This window comes from Takifugu rubripes, chromosome 11 (assembly GCF_901000725.2).
Source record: "Takifugu rubripes chromosome 11, fTakRub1.2, whole genome shotgun sequence".
NCBI lineage: Eukaryota > Metazoa > Chordata > Actinopteri > Tetraodontiformes > Tetraodontidae > Takifugu > Takifugu rubripes.
In genome coordinates, this window is record NC_042295.1 from 4,326,355 (window position 1) to 4,344,206 (window position 17,852).

The 17,852-nt window shown below is 44.8% G+C and overlaps 1 protein-coding gene across 4 annotated transcripts; it reads left to right on the top strand.

The window, feature by feature from the left end:
• Positions 1 to 210: 210 nt before the first annotated feature.
• LOC101071667 (clathrin heavy chain 1-like) lies at positions 211 to 17,823 on the top strand. Of its 4 annotated transcripts, XM_029843551.1 has the most exons (34): positions 213 to 612; positions 1,718 to 1,925; positions 2,268 to 2,270; positions 4,152 to 4,420; positions 4,649 to 4,810; positions 4,887 to 5,000; positions 5,091 to 5,264; positions 5,745 to 5,942; positions 6,130 to 6,330; positions 6,518 to 6,670; positions 6,948 to 7,070; positions 7,278 to 7,415; positions 7,510 to 7,674; positions 7,759 to 7,939; positions 8,018 to 8,181; positions 8,299 to 8,424; positions 8,566 to 8,708; positions 8,798 to 9,032; positions 9,127 to 9,249; positions 9,603 to 9,748; positions 9,843 to 10,026; positions 10,108 to 10,300; positions 10,414 to 10,571; positions 10,661 to 10,825; positions 10,932 to 11,039; positions 11,230 to 11,397; positions 11,504 to 11,653; positions 11,733 to 11,864; positions 11,957 to 12,067; positions 12,161 to 12,331; positions 12,420 to 12,641; positions 13,303 to 13,323; positions 16,093 to 16,168; positions 16,279 to 17,823. In XM_029843551.1, exons 1-34 carry the CDS (start codon positions 571 to 573, stop codon positions 16,407 to 16,409), a joined length of 5,058 nt encoding a protein of 1,685 aa, XP_029699411.1. In that variant the 5' UTR covers positions 213 to 570; the 3' UTR covers positions 16,410 to 17,823. The 4 variants fall into 4 exon arrangements, with proteins under 4 accessions (XP_029699412.1, XP_029699411.1, XP_029699413.1 ...); XM_029843552.1 differs by lacking the exon at positions 2,268 to 2,270 and having other exon boundaries at positions 211 to 612; XM_029843553.1 differs by lacking the exon at positions 13,303 to 13,323 and having other exon boundaries at positions 218 to 612.
• The last annotated feature ends 29 nt before the right edge of the window (positions 17,824 to 17,852 follow it).

Sequence of the window (17,852 nt, forward strand, 5' to 3'; positions counted from 1 at the left end):
TCAAGCGTTCTCGGGCGTCCTGCAAACACTTGGTGATTATACAGCATCAGTAGATCAGCTAATATAATTCTGACCCACTGGTTTCAATGGTGTTCGCTTGTATTTCTCTAATGGGTCAATAATTTGAGTGAAACTGACAGAACATCAACAGGTATTTTCCCTGTGATGAGCACCTGTGTGAAGTGTTTAAATCGGTTGTACAGGAGCAGTTTCGGTGGCCAGCAGCGGTCCGTGTCCCCCCTGGATCCTTCCGGAGTCTCAAGCTCTGACTCGTTTCCGCCGCCATTGCGGGTTTTGGACGGAAGATCAGCCGTAGCCACAGTTACCACCGATGCAGTGCCCTAAACGTTCACGAAAGGGGGGTGTTTCAGCGTTTCTGTCGCAGCACATCTAGGCGCCGCTATTAAGAGCGTTGTTTGTTCATTTTTGCTGTCGTGTTTTGGGAATTTCACCGTCTGGCTCCGACCTACACATCCAGTGAGGAGGTCGTAGCTAGCGCGGTGCTACTGCCTAGCTAGCTAGCTGTGCGGCTACAATTTCAGGACTCCGGAGAAGATCAAGATTAGCACCATGGCTCAGATCCTACCCATACGTTTCCAGGAGCACCTTCAGGTATGTGGGTGACTACATTTAGAACGGGGCTTTCTAAGCGTGTTGTTGAAAAAGGCTTGACAGTTATCGCCGCTAGTATCCAACGTCAGAATCTGCAGCGAATGAATGACCTCCCATCCCCCGTTTAGCCCGTAGCTACAACGCAGCTAAAGCTAGCGGCTCCCCGATGCTGTCGCCTCAAACTTGGCTATCAGTAAAGATGAAGGGGTAATAATTAATCTGCGTGAAACGCGCCTGCTGAGATGTCATGTCGACCAATTTGGGCGCTGTCAGTCGTGTGAGAGGCTACAGTCGTTTTAGGTGTTTTCATCGCGGCTGTAACGGAGCGGTGCCGCCGCGTCATTGACGCTTCGCGGTGCCGACAGGACCAGCATATTTGACTGAAATGGTGGCCTTTTGTGGGTCATCACAGCCAGTAAAGGTTTAGCAGCGACCTGACCTGTGAGCGACTGGAACCTGAACATGAGCCAATCCTCCATCTCCAGTAATCTCGGGCCGTCACGACAGGGTGTTTCCAGTGTGATAACCCGCTCATGGAAGCGTCACCGAGCCAACCACAGCCTGTAAAAATGTACATTTGCCTTCACACACAACCTTTCAGCACCTGCTGACGGATTAGTCGTGATTAGTGCTTTTCATTTGAGCTCGGCTGCTACGCGCACGCTACCACCGCATGATATTAAATATCTGTCACTGAATCTACAACAGCCAGACAAGACTAGATGGACACACTTGATCACCTTGAGTGACCTTTGTTAATCAAAGAGCGATATTTCCTGCTTAATTCTCTTATTCAACATCTCCTGCAACCACACACAAGTCTTGGAATAAAGCTTAGACATGTGTTACAGCCACTGGTCGGTGCTGTCAAGGGAGAAAGTATGGCTTTTCTTAATTATTGAAGGTAATTTCATAATAAAATACCAGTGTTCTGAAGTTTTAGAACTCCTCTGATGACCAGGTATCAGCTCAATTAGCACAAAAACATGTATTTGTTAGTAACGTTGATCATAAAGTTGGATTTGGTTATTTCCTAACGGTTGTTGTAGATGATTGAAGTGAAAAATCCACTGCGTGTTGTTATCAAATTAAACCAATATCTCAGCTCCAGAACCTGGGAATCAACCCAGCCAATATCGGATTCAGCACGCTGACCATGGAGTCCGACAAGTTCATCTGCGTGAGGGAGAAGGTGGGCGAGCAGGCCCAAGTTGTCATCATCGACATGGCCGACCCCAACAACCCCATCCGCAGGCCCATCTCTGCAGACAGCGCCATCATGAATCCAGCCAGCAAAGTTATCGCCCTGAAAGGTACGCCAGGCAACACGCAGACCGCAGCTAGCTTTCTAGAAACACAGTCACTTAAATTCAACATTTAATTTTTGCACAGTTCAGTGTAAAGTTTGTTTGTGTTGTCAGTCAGTTATGTAGATGTCTGCTATCCATTTTGATGTTCATATGTAGTCCATCCCATTTCTCTTAAGTTCAGGGATCAAAGGTGGAGCAGCTAATACATTTATAAGATTGATCACTTCAGGAAACATAGTGGTAGACAACGTGATAGTCAAATGCCATGCTTTCATGAATACTTTGTCTATTTTGCTTGTTTTTGCTCTTTTTTTCATTTCCTGTGCTGCTTTCTTATGTTTCCAGACGGTGAGTTGAATTTTACATATCATGAGTTGTTAATGTTATCCCGTCTGCACTGCCTTGAAATGTTTGCACTAAATTGATAGAACATTTACTGACTGCTTGAATTTACTGCTTAGTGATAAGACAAGCAGGGACTAGCAAAATGAGGACAGCCTGAAGGACTCCCCTGTTTCCTTGTGTTCTCTTTGCTGCTTATGTTGCGCTACACACATACTGTTATTAATCTTTACAAACGTGCAATTAAAACCACCATTTTCTCAAAAATGACCGACCTGCATGAATGCGCAGAGCTGAATGTGAAATGTTAGAAAGCTGATATCAGGTCGAATTGAGAACTTTCAAAACAGTAACTTTACCTCATTGCCACACACACACACACACACACACACACACACACACATACACACACACTGCAGCATGTAATGATAATCAGTCAGTACTGGAGATGGAGTTGACAGCTCCTGATGGCTGATATTAATATAACAGATAATGTTGGAGTCACATTTTTGGATGGTAAAGAGTCACAGCATGTAGACACGTGTAGTCATTATTGATTAAAAAAGACAACTCTGACTCTTTCTGTCCACCTCAGCATTTAAAAAAAAAAAAAAAAAAAACCCAGACAGGGTACTGACTTAGGCCTTCTATGGTTACAACTACTTTCTATATGTAACCTTCTTTATTTTGGACACTAACACGGCTCCACCATGTGTATCTCCTAATTACTGACCAGCTCTAAACATGACACCGTTGAAGCATTTCTCCATGACTTTCACTCCACCCGACAGTTTTGTTATTTTTGTTGTATTTACATTGAAATATGGCTTTTAGTATGATGTCATTGGGCCTGATCACATAAAATCAGTTTGTTGGGGGCTTTTTATATTTAAGTTGGAGTCTCTTTCCTCCAATCAAAGCTGGGCAGAGGAATGCATCTTTCTCCTCATCACATCTGTGTTTTTTGTCTCTTTCTGTTTTTTTTAATCTGCATTCAGGGCCACCACAAATATCCACATCTTTTTTAGGGATTAAATTTTAATGCGAATCCCTTAAGAGCTGTAGTCTCCTGCCTGGAGCTTCATTTTGCTGATAGGTGGAGCAGGTCATAAATCATCATTTTTGACTGCACTGAGCTCCAGGAGTGTCTACAGAGTTTCATTCCTAATTAACTTCAAATCATATTATGGAGGTAAATCTTCCAGCCATCAAAACTAGGCCAGAAAAGTTCTGTTTTTGTTTTTAACTGTTTGGTTGTTTTGGTTTCATATATGAGAAGTGAAATTATGTATTTATGTCCCATGACCATCCACCACCCATAAACAGCCTTTTTAATGCTGAGGACACAGAGACAATAGTTCTAATTTAAATTTAAAAAGCTGAGAAGTTTCTGAGAGTCAAGATTAAGTTTAAATTTTTAAATGAATAATTGTGAAATCTGACCAAATAAACCCACCATTACTTTGTTTTAGTGCTAAAGTGTAAAAGTAACGCAGTTTGGCGATCTCACCACCAGGGTCAAGGTTAGGTTTCATTTGGAGGTGACTGATGGACAGCAAAATTCAGACCTGGCTGAATGCAGATCCACCATCTGTCTGGTTCTTTTCGTTGGTCTTGCCTCTTGTTTTGATGCTGGTTCTGGCTTTTGTTCTGGTCCTTTGGTGTCACTAAAGCTGAACCCCTGATGCTGCCACTTCTGCAGCGTTCAGTCTGGTCTGCCCAAATGTTCCGTTTCCTCCCACAGTCTGTGGTGTGTGTGTGTGTAGGTTAGGCGGGGACACACTCATTTTGTCCTGTTTGCTGATATCTATTCTTTGGGGTAATTCTGGGGGTGGTGGGGTGTCTTCCTCTGTGTGACTTGTTAACTGTGACCGTCCGTGTTTGCAGCCGCGAAGACTCTGCAGATTTTCAACATTGAGATGAAGAGCAAGATGAAGGCTCACACCATGACAGACGATGTGACCTTCTGGAAGTGGATCTCTCTCAACACCGTTGCCCTGGTCACAGACAACGCGGTCTACCATTGGAGCATGGAGGGTGACTCTCAACCAATCAAAGTCTTTGACCGTCACTCCAGCCTGGCAGGCTGTCAGATCATCAACTACCGCACAGACGCCAAGCAGAAGTGGCTGTTGCTCATTGGCATTTCTGCGCAGGTAAACGAACAGCGGCTGAATTTCAGGTGTATTTATCGGGGAGGTTGAGGGTGTCAATTTGATGATGGGTGTTGCTTAGGTTGAGTACTTCCTCAAATGCAGCCTTGTGAAATGCTTATGAAGTCACATTGTTCACTGCTGAAGCCCTGGGAACCAAGGCCTAGCACCAATTCAGCTGTTTATGGCCTTTCCTCCATTTCTCCCTGTTTTTGGACTTTTTTTCTGTAGCAAAACCGTGTGGTTGGAGCCATGCAGCTGTATTCAGTGGACAGGAAGGTGTCACAGCCCATCGAAGGACACGCCGCTGGCTTTGCACAGTTCAAGATGGAGGGCAACACCGAAGAGTCAACTCTGTTCTGCTTTGCTGTGCGAGGACAGGCAGGAGGAAAAGTACGAGTTAGAGCTAAAGCACATCCAGACATTTCCAGAGACCCTGTATGTTTGACTCTTATTTTGCTCATTTCAGCTGCACATCATTGAAGTCGGGACTCCACCAACAGGGAACCAACCATTTCCAAAGAAAGCTGTGGATGTTTTCTTCCCCCCAGAAGCACAGAATGACTTCCCGGTAGCCATGCAGGTAATGCTTGGTTCCATCACAATGGTTAGAGTATCGCGCTGGTTACTGGGCGAGGCTGCTTGAAGCAGATTTCTCTCTTTGTTTGTGTAGATCAGTTCCAAACAAGATGTCGTCTTCCTCATTACTAAATATGGCTACATCCACCTCTATGACTTGGAGACTGGAACCTGCATCTACATGAACAGAATCAGTGGGGAGACCATTTTTGTCACGGCGCCCCACGAGCCCACTGCTGGGATCATTGGAGTCAACAGGAAAGGACAGGTATAACACTTTTAATATTCATTTTCTTTACAGCTAATGGTTTCATGATGGGTCCTAACAGTTAGCTAGCGATTGGAATAGATAAACGGGGAAGCTTGAGCAGTAAGGTATCTTTCGGGCAACACGTGGCATCCTCAACATGGGGTCTAATCTTGTCTAGGCAAGAATATATCATCTAATCCTGATCTTAGCTTCTATCTACAGGTTTGCCACATTCAGCTCAGCAGTTTAACTGTAACACTACACACCTCAACAAGTTAATCCCTCCTGTAATTTAAAAAAAAGCCACAAGTGTTGTATACATGTTTTCAGACTCAGTGCACTGTTCTTACAGTCTGGATCTGGTGGGGTTTTTTTTTTTTTTGGCATTTTGATGACAGAATTTTGCTTGTGTAATATTACTCTCATATTATAAATAGTTAATTTGCAACAGGGAGGATTTTTCTAACTAACCAATAACTGCTGACTGTGCATTTTCAGGTGCTGTCAGTATGTGTGGAGGAGGAAAACATCATTCCCTACATCACCAATGTGCTGCAGAACCCAGACCTGGCTCTCCGTATGGCCGTCCGCAACAATCTCGCTGGTGCCGAGGAGCTGTTTGCCCGCAAGTTCAACACCCTCTTTGCAGCAGGGAATTATTCAGAGGCGGCTAAGGTGGCAGCCAATGCGCCCAAGGTATGTGTAATATGGACCAGACGGATGACATCATTCACTGCTGAACCAACACAATCTCAGGCTGCTGATACTAAGCTGTTTTATTTAGCTTAGATGTGACAGTGAAAACCTAGAGGTGTTTCTTTATTTAAAAGGGTTTAGATGTGCACCGGGACTCCTCTCCTTATTGTGTTTCTGTCTTTTGCAGGGTATCCTGCGGACCCCAGACACCATCCGTCGTTTCCAGAGTGTTCCGGCCCAGCCAGGCCAGACCTCTCCTCTGCTCCAGTACTTTGGAATCTTACTTGATCAGGGCCAACTCAATAAGTTTGAGTCTTTGGAGCTTTGCAGGCCTGTTCTCCAGCAAGGTCGCAAGCAGCTGCTAGAAAAATGGTTGAAAGAGGATAAGGTGTGTTCCTAGCTGTTGAACAGCTTTTCTACAAGTTTAACTAAGTCAAATTATTGTGAAGAGGACCCTGGGAAAGTTCTTTCTGCCATACATAGTGATGCTCACTATTGTCAGTATTTCTGAGAATACGAGTATGATTTCCCCGTCTCTTATACACCTGAACCGTTGGTTTTCTCTGTGTTTGCAGCTGGAGTGCTCTGAGGAGCTTGGAGATTTGGTGAAGTCTGTCGATCCAACTCTTGCCCTCAGTGTCTACCTCAGAGCCAACGTCCCCAATAAGGTCATTCAGTGCTTTGCAGAAACTGGACAGTTCCAGAAAATTGTCCTCTATGCCAAGAAGGTTCGTGATGATTCCTGTTTTAGTTACTGACGTAAAGTCCACTAGTATTCAGCCTTGAATAAACACCTCATTGTCTTTTCTCACATAGAAGTTGATTACAAGTTGAATTCAAGTGTAATCATAACATAAAGGGTCCTTGCTCATTTCTTATTATGTAACACACTCAAAAATGATGGAACATTAACAATTAAAAGAATATTGTTTTATAAATTATGTGATTCAGATCAAGTGGTGGCTGATTTACACAGGGCTGCTTCACGATGTGTTGTCTCTGTAGGTGGGCTACACTCCAGACTGGATCTTCTTACTGAGGAATGTAATGCGCATCAACCCAGAACAGGGTCTCCAGTTCTCCCAGATGCTGGTTCAGGATGAAGAGCCACTTGCTGACATTACACAGGTTAAAATAACATTTACAATGTCTTCAAATCACAATTATTACCATAAATTCTGTTGAGTCTGCTGGTTTAAATCCACGTACTTATTGAGCTTACTGCAGATGTACATAAAGTAATAATAAAGACAAGTGCTGAGGAGGGCTCTGTTAGATTAAATATCAAGCCACTGTGTGTGTACATATTTACAAAATCGTTTCCTGTACCTTCAGATTGTGGACGTCTTCATGGAGTACAACCTGATCCAGCAGTGTACGTCCTTCTTACTAGATGCACTGAAGAACAACAGGCCTATGGAAGGACCACTGCAGACACGACTGCTGGAAATGAATTTGGTCCATGCACCACAGGTCAGTTTTTTTGAACTAACTGCATTTGCAGGTACAAGCTTTCCATTTGAAAACCATGTGGAAAATGTATTTGGTCCTCTGCCATTACTTGCAGGTTGCAGATGCCATCCTTGGCAATCAGATGTTCACCCACTATGATCGAGCTCACGTGGCCCAGCTGTGTGAGAAGGCTGGTCTCCTGCAGAGGGCGCTAGAGCACTACACTGACCTGTATGACATAAAGCGCGCTGTGGTGCACACACACCTGCTAAATCCAGAGGTACAGCATGGACCTTGTCCTTACAATTGGCATTTGAAAGCCATGAAGATATTTCTGTTGCTGATAGTCTGTTGTTTCCTGCAGTGGTTGGTGAATTTCTTTGGCTCCCTCTCAGTGGAGGACTCTCTGGAGTGTCTCAGGGCCATGTTGTCTGCAAACATTCGCCAGAACCTTCAGATCTGTGTTCAGGTTGCCTCCAAGTATCACGAGCAGCTCACTACGCAGTCTCTCACACAACTGTTTGAGTCCTTCAAAAGCTTTGAGGGTAAGAAGATCACAGATTGTAATAAATTCTTCTGATTAGGTCTCATGCTGGTTTTGATTTCTACTTTTTGCACATTAGGTTTGTTCTACTTTTTGGGCTCTATTGTGAACTTCAGCCAGGACGCAGAGGTCCACTTCAAATACATTCAGGCTGCCTGTAAGACAGGCCAGATCAAGGAGGTGGAGAGGATCTGTAGAGAGAGTAACTGCTACGACCCTGAACGTGTGAAGAATTTTCTCAAGGTCAGAAATGTTCCAAATGAGTTCCTCCATTAAATGAGGCTTATGTGTCTGCCACTGATGCCCTGAGACCTGCCGTGCAGGTATTTAGCTGCAAATGCTTTGGATTTATCTCCTCAGGAAGCTAAACTGACTGACCAGCTGCCTTTGATCATTGTCTGTGACCGCTTTGACTTTGTCCACGATCTGGTCTTATACCTGTACCGCAACAGCCTGCAGAAATACATTGAAATCTACGTGCAGAAGGTATGCAACTCCTTCAGAGCCTTAAGCAGCTTTTAAGATATTCCTACATATAATATCCATTTAAAAAAGAAAAAAAAAAGACCTATCAACCTGCATGAAAGTTGTGAATAAATATCAAAAACTGTCATTGAACAACTCCAGGTTAACCCAAGCCGCCTACCAGTTGTCATTGGAGGACTGCTGGATGTCGATTGTGCTGAAGATGTGATTAAAAACCTTATCCTGGTGGTCAGAGGACAGTTCTCCACAGATGAACTAGTAGCTGAAGTGGAGAAAAGAAATCGGTAAGCAGAGGGCACTTGTGTACATTGCAAGACCCAAATTTGGAAAGAGGTTTTTCCCTTTAAAAGTCCTTCTGGTTTTCTCTCTCCAGACTGAAGCTGTTGCTGCCCTGGTTAGAGGCACGCATTCATGAAGGCTGCGAAGAGCCTGCCACCCACAACGCCCTTGCCAAGATCTACATTGACAGCAACAACAACCCCGAACGCTTCCTGAGGGAGAACCCCTATTATGACAGCCGTGTGGTGGGCAAGTACTGTGAGAAACGGGACCCCCACCTGGCCTGTGTAGCTTATGAAAGAGGGCAGTGTGACCAGGAGCTGATCCATGTAAGAATACAACCCCTCCTGTAAATTCACTCTGTATTTATGAAACATTCTTGATCTTTTTTAGACATTTATTTTTGCTACTTCCTTGTCTTAGGTGTGCAACGAGAACTCTCTGTTTAAGAGTCTGTCCCGCTATCTTGTTCGTCGCAAGAACCCCGAACTGTGGGCCAGTGTCCTGTTGGAGACCAACAACTACAGAAGACCCCTCATTGACCAGGTGACAGGAATTTAACTACATCTCCGTGGCCAGGTGTTAGCGCATCTGTGGTTTAATTTTGTTCAGTTAAATATTGTTACTTGTAATGTAAAATAGTGTTTGAAAAGAAGGAAAAGCCCTTGTGGTGTTTCGAACAGGATGTGTTTTGCAGTGCAGCACAATGTCCAGATAGTTCACCTGACTGTCAGAGATTTCTGTTATTGAGTTATTGGATTGACTCCACGGTTTCTGCTGAGTGACAATTCTGGAGAAATATACACGCTTCCCTACATAATCCTACTCACAACAGAATACCCACCACCAATGTGGAGACATCAGCTGCAGCTCATCATGTTTTTGTTCTCTCTCGGCAGGTTGTTCAAACAGCCTTGTCTGAAACGCAGGATCCTGAGGAAGTGTCGGTCACAGTCAAGGCCTTCATGACCGCTGACCTTCCCAATGAGCTCATTGAGCTTCTGGAGAAGATTGTTCTGGATAACTCTGTCTTCAGTGAGCACAGGTGAGGAAGGCCTAACATTTCCAGAATGAGCGTTCTTGCTATCAGGAACTTTGAAGATGTCCTATGAAGAAACTGGTATTGGTTTGTGTTCCAGAAACCTCCAGAATCTGCTCATCCTGACAGCTATAAAAGCTGATCGGACCCGTGTTATGGAGTACATCAACCGCCTGGACAACTACGATGCCCCAGACATTGCAAACATTGCCATCAGCAATGAGTTGTTTGAGGAGGCCTTTGCTATTTTCAGGAAGTTTGATGTCAACACCTCTGCTGTGCAGGTTGGTGCATTATTTCTCTGCCTTCTGCCCATTATCCTCCACTGTGATTCCATCCTCCTAAATGACGGGTCATGTGTTCAGGTTCTGATTGAGCACATCGGTAACCTGGACAGAGCTTATGAGTTTGCTGAACGCTGCAATGAGCCACCAGTGTGGAGTCAGCTTGCAAAGGCTCAGCTTCAAAAGGGTCTCGTCAAAGAAGCCATTGATTCTTACATCAAAGCTGATGACCCCTCTGCTTACATGGAGGTGGGGCAGGCTGCAGCCCAGAGCGGTAAGATTAAAGACACTTCTGGTGCCTACAATGGACACAAATTGGCTGCTGAATTCATTAATCAGTCAAGCGTTGAGTTTAAAACACCAATTAGACTTTAATGTCATGTGCAGGAAATTGGGAGGACCTGGTAAAGTTCCTGATGATGGCCCGCAAGAAGGCCCGCGAGTCATATGTGGAAACCGAATTGATTTTTGCCCTGGCAAAGACCAACCGCTTGGCTGAGTTGGAAGAGTTCATCAATGGGCCCAACAATGCTCATATTCAGCAGGTAAGTCCTCTGAAGCCCGGAGACACACTTTCATATTGTTTCACCCACTTGATGCGTATTGGTGCTGCTTCGTCTCTGTCTGGCAACAGGTTGGTGACCGTTGTTATGATGACAAGATGTACGAGGCAGCCAAACTACTTTACAACAACGTGTCCAACTTTGGCCGCCTGGCGTCCACCTTGGTGCACCTGGGAGAGTACCAGGCTGCTGTGGATGGAGCTCGGAAGGCCAACAGCACGCGCACCTGGAAGGAGGTGAGCAGTGACACTCTGGGGTTTTAGAGGTAGAAGCGTTCATTTGGAGAGAGCATTCTGCTGGTTTTCCCCATAAGCATACAAACATGAACATCTTTCCTCTCAGGTGTGTTTCGCCTGTGTAGATGGGAAGGAGTTCCGCCTGGCACAAATGTGTGGTCTTCATATTGTCGTCCACGCTGACGAACTGGAGGAACTCATTAACTACTACCAGGTAATTTCCCCTGGTGCTATACTGGTTTTAACACCAGCTCTAATCTGTAATTGTCTTTTGAAAAGCCAAATATCAGAGCTTCAGGGGACATTTCATTAATCTGATGTCTACAAGATGGACATGTCTTCCGTTGTGTGTCAAATGTCTTCATTGTGTAGGAAGTGTTTTTATCTCCGTCTCCATCTTTCAGGACCGTGCTTACTTTGAAGAGCTGATCACCATGCTGGAGGCGGCTCTCGGCTTGGAGCGGGCCCACATGGGCATGTTTACTGAGCTGGCCATCCTCTACTCCAAATTTAAACCTCAGAAGATGAGAGAGCACCTGGAGCTCTTCTGGTCTCGGGTCAACATTCCAAAGGTATGTTGTTGGAAGCAAATCAATTCTTTCAGAAAAAGCCTGATGATGATGATGCTTTCAGTAATTTGATAAGAAACTGTTCACTGAAGGAAACGTCGTGTCTCAGGTTCTCAGGGCCGCAGAGCAAGCTCACCTGTGGGGAGAGCTTGTGTTCCTTTACGACAAGTATGAGGAGTACGACAATGCCATCATCACCATGATGAACCACCCCGCAAATGCCTGGAAGGAGGGCCAGTTCAAAGACATTGTCACAAAGGTTCTTATAATAAAAGGTCAGAGGATGGCAATAATAGAAAGTATTAGTAGTCAGTGTATTTTGTTTTTTTTTACCACAGGTGGCCAACGTGGAGCTCTACTACAAGGCTGTTCACTTTTATCTGGAGTTCAAACCCTTGTTACTGAACGACCTGCTGATCGTCCTTTCTCCCAGACTGGACCACACGCGTGCTGTCACCTTCTTCAACAAGGTCCATTTCTGGATTTCATTTTAAAATGATGCATTATTTAGAAATGTTTAGCTGTTTTTGCCCTAAAAGTGGCCATACGCTCATCTGTGCAGGTGAAACAGCTACCTCTGGTGAAACCATACCTGAGGTCTGTCCAGAATCACAACAACAAATCTGTAAATGAGGCGCTCAACAACCTCTTCATCATTGAAGAAGACTATGCTGTAAGATAAATATCCCTGAAGACCTGCAGTTGAGTTTTCAGTTACTTGTTCACTTACAGTTGCTGTATTTGGATTTGCTTCCCTTTTTATCAGGCACTGCGCACTTCCATCGACGCTTATGACAACTTTGATAACATCTCACTGGCCCAGAGCCTGGAAAAACATGAGCTGATAGAATTTAGAAGGATTGCAGCTTATCTTTTCAAGGGTAACAACCGCTGGAAACAGAGTGTCGAGCTCTGCAAAAACGACAAGCTCTACAAGGTTCGAGCCCACGAAACCACACGCTCTCACTATCAAATGTCCACTCAGCCAGGCACGACACTGAGCCAGTTTTGTTTTTCACACTTAGGACGCCATGCAGTACGCATCTGAATCCAAAGACATCGAGCTGGCTGAGGAGCTCCTGGCCTGGTTCCTGAATGAAGATAAGAAGGAGTGTTTTGCAGCTTGTCTGTTCACCTGCTATGACCTGCTGCGGCCTGATGTGGTTCTGGAGACCGCCTGGCGACACAACATTATGGATTTCTCCATGCCGTATTTCATCCAGGTCATGAGGGAGTACCTCTCTAAGGTAGGTCGGCTGGAGATGGTCTCTGTGTCTGAAGGGGTTATTTAGTGACAGTGCTGCTGAAATGCAAATCTTCTTCAGCCATGAGCAGTTGTTCTCATGAAAAAGAAAGAGCTCCTGATTCTGTTGTACTTTTCCTCCAGCTGTGTTCATCTTCCTGTCTCTTGTCAGTCAGATGTCATCACTGGTGTCACGAGATTTGGTTTCCATTCTCTCAGGCTGCTTTTCCATACAAATGTGTTGCAGACAAGATTCATACCTGCTGTGATATCATACATTGAACTCTGTTAAACCACAGTCTAAACAACTTCCTTTCACAACAGATGGTACACTAGCCCATTAAAATAATTCTGTCCTTATCTGTGATAAATAACAACCAAAGTGGTCTTTGTGGTGGGTGATTATTTCACCATCATGAGCCTAATAGTTTGTACATCTTCCCAAGATAACAGAGTGAATATTACGCTGGTGTTCTGCTCTATATGTTGTTTAAATTTACTACCTGTCAGAGAGATGAAATCTCAAGTTTACATTTGTATCAAAAGTGGCATTATTTCCCTGCATCAGATGCCCGTTTGCTCTTTTCTCTCTGTCAGTTGCTGTGATCAGAGACTTTCCATTTGTTTTTTCCTCCTCAATTTGCCTTTCTGAATTTCCTTTCCAGGTTGATGCAATAAAAGAAAAGGTGAAAGTCGAATCCATTTTCTAATCATTACTTTTAACCCCCTCCCACCCCTGCCCTGTAGCTTGGAGGATTAAACTAGCAAAGTTGCATGACTCCTTTCCTCCTTGCGCCACTCTGCTGCTTCTGACCGCAACCCCACGTCTCTGTTAGAGCACCTATAACCTATTAGTGCACCTACCTATTAGAACACCTCTAGAGCCCAAAGTGTGGCTCCCAACACCTGCAGGGCTCAGATAGGTTTGCTGGTGGTGCCCATTCCTCTTGGGCAACAAACTGCTGCATACACAAAGTAGCAGGAGGGGAGAAAATCAGAGCAGACAGCTGATTTCCTGTCTGACATCAAACATGAGGACATGGTGTCCACAGGTGGAGGTCTGAGGTCTGTTGCTGTCAGGGGTCCCAACTTCTCTGCAAATAGACTCGAACATCTCTTTTAGGGTGTCATAAGTGTCAGTTACTGTTTGTCTGATTAAATGAATGTTAACTTTCCACGCAGAGAGAGCTTTTTAATTGCTGTGTTGATTCAAGACTTTTACCTCTGGGTTTTTTGTTCTTTTGTCTTTGTTAGAGGAGTGGTTTGCCAAGAACATTCACGAGAGATGATGTGAAACAAAGTAGAAAGATGGAAAAAAGGGCTACAGACCTTAAGGCCACTGGCTTCCTATAGTCATGAGTAATGGGTGTCAGGTCCATCATAAAGGTTGTGCTGCTTCTGTGAAGATCAGGTAAAAATGTAAAGCTGGTGCTCAGACTTACATCTATCATGGGAGCATTAATGTCCAGGGAGTATAAATGTCCAGGGCAGGTGTCCAACATTTACAGACTAAAACGGATCCCGTATTGACCCCCAGCAGCTGTGATGGCATCGTAGCCGTAGCCATTACATCATCATGCTTTATCTTAGAGACAACAAATGTTTATAGTGGCCCAATTCCAGTGCAGCAATCATCAGTCATCTTTAAAAGCATCCCAGGCTGGGACATAATAAACTTCTCCAAACTGTAGATCCAGGCAGTGTTTGCGTTCCTCTATATTTTATGCTATGGACTATGTACCTGTATGACAGTGTGTTTGCAGTGTCTCAGAGCTCCACTAGGGCTCATCAGAAGCCTCCTCTGCCCCTCTCTGTGATGCTGCTATGAAGCTTTTAATGGCCATGAATAAAAGAATGACCCCCACATAGTTAGAGTCCTCTGAGGATCGCATCGCTCTGCTTCCTGACCTGCTGTGGTCAGGTTTCATGGTAGTCCTCCTCTAAAGCCAGCGAGTGGCAGCCTGCCCTATTCTCCTGACTGGGGCAGTCCTGAGTCTTCTGTAAAATTTGGTCAACAGTTTCGATTCTATCAGCTGTGAGCATGAACTTCTCCTCTGGCTGCAGCTTGGACAGCACGTTGGCTGCGCCTCTTTTTGGAACCTTGATCTGGCTGTACACAACCATCCCTTCCTCTTCCACTATTGTCCCTTCTCTGTCTTTCTTTCTTTCTTTCTCATGCAATCTTCTAGAATAAACCAATTTGCTTCAGCATGTCTCCACTCTTCTCTTGTGTAATAGTTGTTTTCTTCTAAATGCAGCCTGTTTAACCAGACTGACTAGCATCAAAGCAGACCGTATGTAGAGAACTGAACCCAAACCCACAGTGAGAGGAAGCGTTCACCTTTTAATATGCATGCGTGATATGGCCCAGGCTGACAGCTGAAGCTTGGTGCTGCCTGCTGGACTTTTACTTCTGTCCTGTCTTATTTGCTGTCATCTGCCCCTGAACTGCACTGAAAGCCAGGTGAAGCAAGTTAAGTCTGAGGTCTGCTGCATGCGTGTGCAGGAGACGTGCTCGGAGGTGTTATTTTGCTCTCACCTCATTACAATTAGCATTCTTTACAAATGTAGTGTCGGAGTATTTATTCTGTAATGTCCAGATGAAGATCAGAAACAACACACTGTCGGGGGTTGTGTTTTCACCTGCATCTTCGTTTGCTACATGTTACAGTGCCGGTAGAAGAAATTCATGTTCATGTCTCCATCCGGATTGGTGGCCAGACCGGAATATCCAGTCTGGATTTTGAATCCATTTCCTAGATAACTTTGTGTCCCCTGCACATTGTTACCAGGAGGTTTCTAACATTCTAGTACCGTTACAATTCCAACAGTGATCTGTTTCATCTCTGAAATAAATTAATTCTTTGGTCGCAACTTGATTTGGTTTGCGTCATAGGTCAGAAGTGTGATGTGACTTTTACGTCATTAAAAACTCTAAATTTCCACTTGATGTGAATATTTTCAGGTGCCTTGATTTTATTTATTTTTTTAAATTTATTTATTTTTAGCTGCAGCACCCTTAAATCTGTTTGCTTAGAAATGTCGGAAAATGTGAAGAGAGGACGGCAGGTGAAAACATACCCACCAGTGGGTGATTGGTTCTCTACATAGTTTACATGTCCAACATGATAGAGCAGTTTCGGGTGGCTGGATGGTGGGACCATTATTGTCCAGTAGAAGTTTGTCTTCTTCCTGATCCCCATGACCGTCCACACAGCCATGGGCGTCCGTGTGCTGTAGCCATTAGTGTAGATACTAGCAGGACCTGTCCTGCAACCTTCTCGTTCACTTAAATCTGGACTTGACTCACCTTCGTCTGTCAGGAATGGTCCCATCTGTCAGCCAGTGACATAACCCAGAGGTCAGTCTTTATAAACCTGGCCCCTGCTCTTCTGGAGCCCCATCAGCCTGGGTGTAGCTCACAAGTGACGTGACCCTGCTGTTGTCCCCTACAGGTGGACAAACTGGAAGCCTCAGAGTCTCTGAGGAAACAGGAGGAGCAGGCTACTGAGTCCCAGCCCATCGTTTATGGTAAAGACAGAGGCTTTAGGCCGGTAAATGACGCGTGCCCTCTCCTTGGATGTGAGGAGGCAGACCTGGAAAGTGATTGTGAGACTCTTCTGTGATGTTTGTGTTTGCAGGAACACCACAGCTCATGCTCACAGCGGGGCCCAACGTGGCCGTGCCTCCTCAGCAGCCGTACGGCTATGGCTACACAGCAGCACCGGGCTACGGCCAGCCGCCACAGCCCAGCTTCGGTTACGGCATGTGATCGACCCCCACCCCCCTCATCCGGACCCAGCACCTTCCTCCCATCCCATCATCCTCCTTCTCTTTCTCACCAGCTTCCTATGGTCTTCTACACACAACAGGGGCCACAAGCAAGCGACAGCCCACTCTGGTTTTCACTGCTATTTTTTATTCTGTTGTTCTGTTACAAGAGGAAAAAGGCGTTGCAGGGACTCTCATTTCTTTTGTCTGAAGATAAATTGAAACATTAGTTTGTTTGTTTTTCACATTCCATATTTATGACTACTGTTATTTAGTTGTTTTGTTTTTTTGTCCTTTCTTTGTGCTGATGTGATGTTTTTGTCGGTTTATGAAGAAGTGGACTTGTTGAAGCTCAGCCATGAGCCTTTGAAGTAGGTGGAGGAGCATTGGATTTTGCACTCATGAAGACATGAATATAGAGAAGCTCTTACTTTTGATGTACTGAACATGTGAACGGCTTTTATTGTCTTGTCTGTAAGATGCATTTCATCATTGTATATTCCGGGGGAAAAAATATAATATTTGAACATATATTGCCATTTCAATGGCTATAGTTAGTAACACTAAGTGATGATAGTATATTCTGCACAGGCGTGTAGCTTTATGGAGTTTTAAATGCATACCGACGTATGTCACCGTGTGAATGACGGTGTGTGAGAGTATGACCTGATCTACATAAGAATTTTAACACCCTCTCAGCCTCTACTGGGCTGTCCAGTCCATCCACCTAGATGTTAGCTCTCCTTCATCGGCTCCTTGTACTTAGGTGACCTCTTGTGCCGTGTACAGTGCTTGTGTGAGACTGTATCTGTGTATGTGCAAGGACGGGATCACGGCCACCGACTCCCAGGGCCCTTCACCCTTAACCGTACCCTACTGCCCCTCCTCTGCTGAGGTCCGTGTATGCCAGATGTTGTGATGTTTCCCTCGGTCACCATTGCTTTATTTCCCCTTTGTACAGATGTGACCATGATGGATTGAAAACTTTTAGATGGAGATCCCATCCCCCCTGTCTGCCCGCTCACTTGTTTCCTCCTCCGCTGACGATGGGCGGCACAAAGAAACGAGGCAGAAAACAGGCTGGCGGAACCTTCAGTGTTCTACAGACTGCACGATTACATCCTTAAACACTCCTGTAGGTTGTGTGTGTAGATGGTTCTGATGAAGAAATTTAAGTCTCAGTACATCCAGTTCTGTCTATGATGGTCTGGAGTAAGAGCTTGTATTTACCTTGATGTACTTAACTTCCTTCCATGCTTTCAGCTGTGTGTGTAAAGTGTCACCCTGATCCCAACATAAGTTCAACTCTTTCTGTTGTCATGCATAGTAACAAGGGGGATCTGTTATTGATAAGTGGAAGAATACGATTCAACTGAAAGGGAAATACTATCCTAAATAAAAAACTGAAAACTGTATTCACTGTCTGACTCAATTTGAAGAAAGA

Bases quoted from the DNA above. Each gene is read 5' to 3' on its own strand.
- LOC101071667 (XM_029843551.1), top strand. From the start codon at position 571: ATGGCTCAGATCCTACCCATACGTTTCCAGGAGCACCTTCAG. The intron at 11,398-11,503 runs GTATGTTGTTGG...GTCGTGTCTCAG, and splicing joins CTCGGGTCAACATTCCAAAG to GTTCTCAGGGCCGCAGAGCA. The intron at 11,654-11,732 runs GTTCTTATAATA...TTTTTACCACAG, and splicing joins TCAAAGACATTGTCACAAAG to GTGGCCAACGTGGAGCTCTA.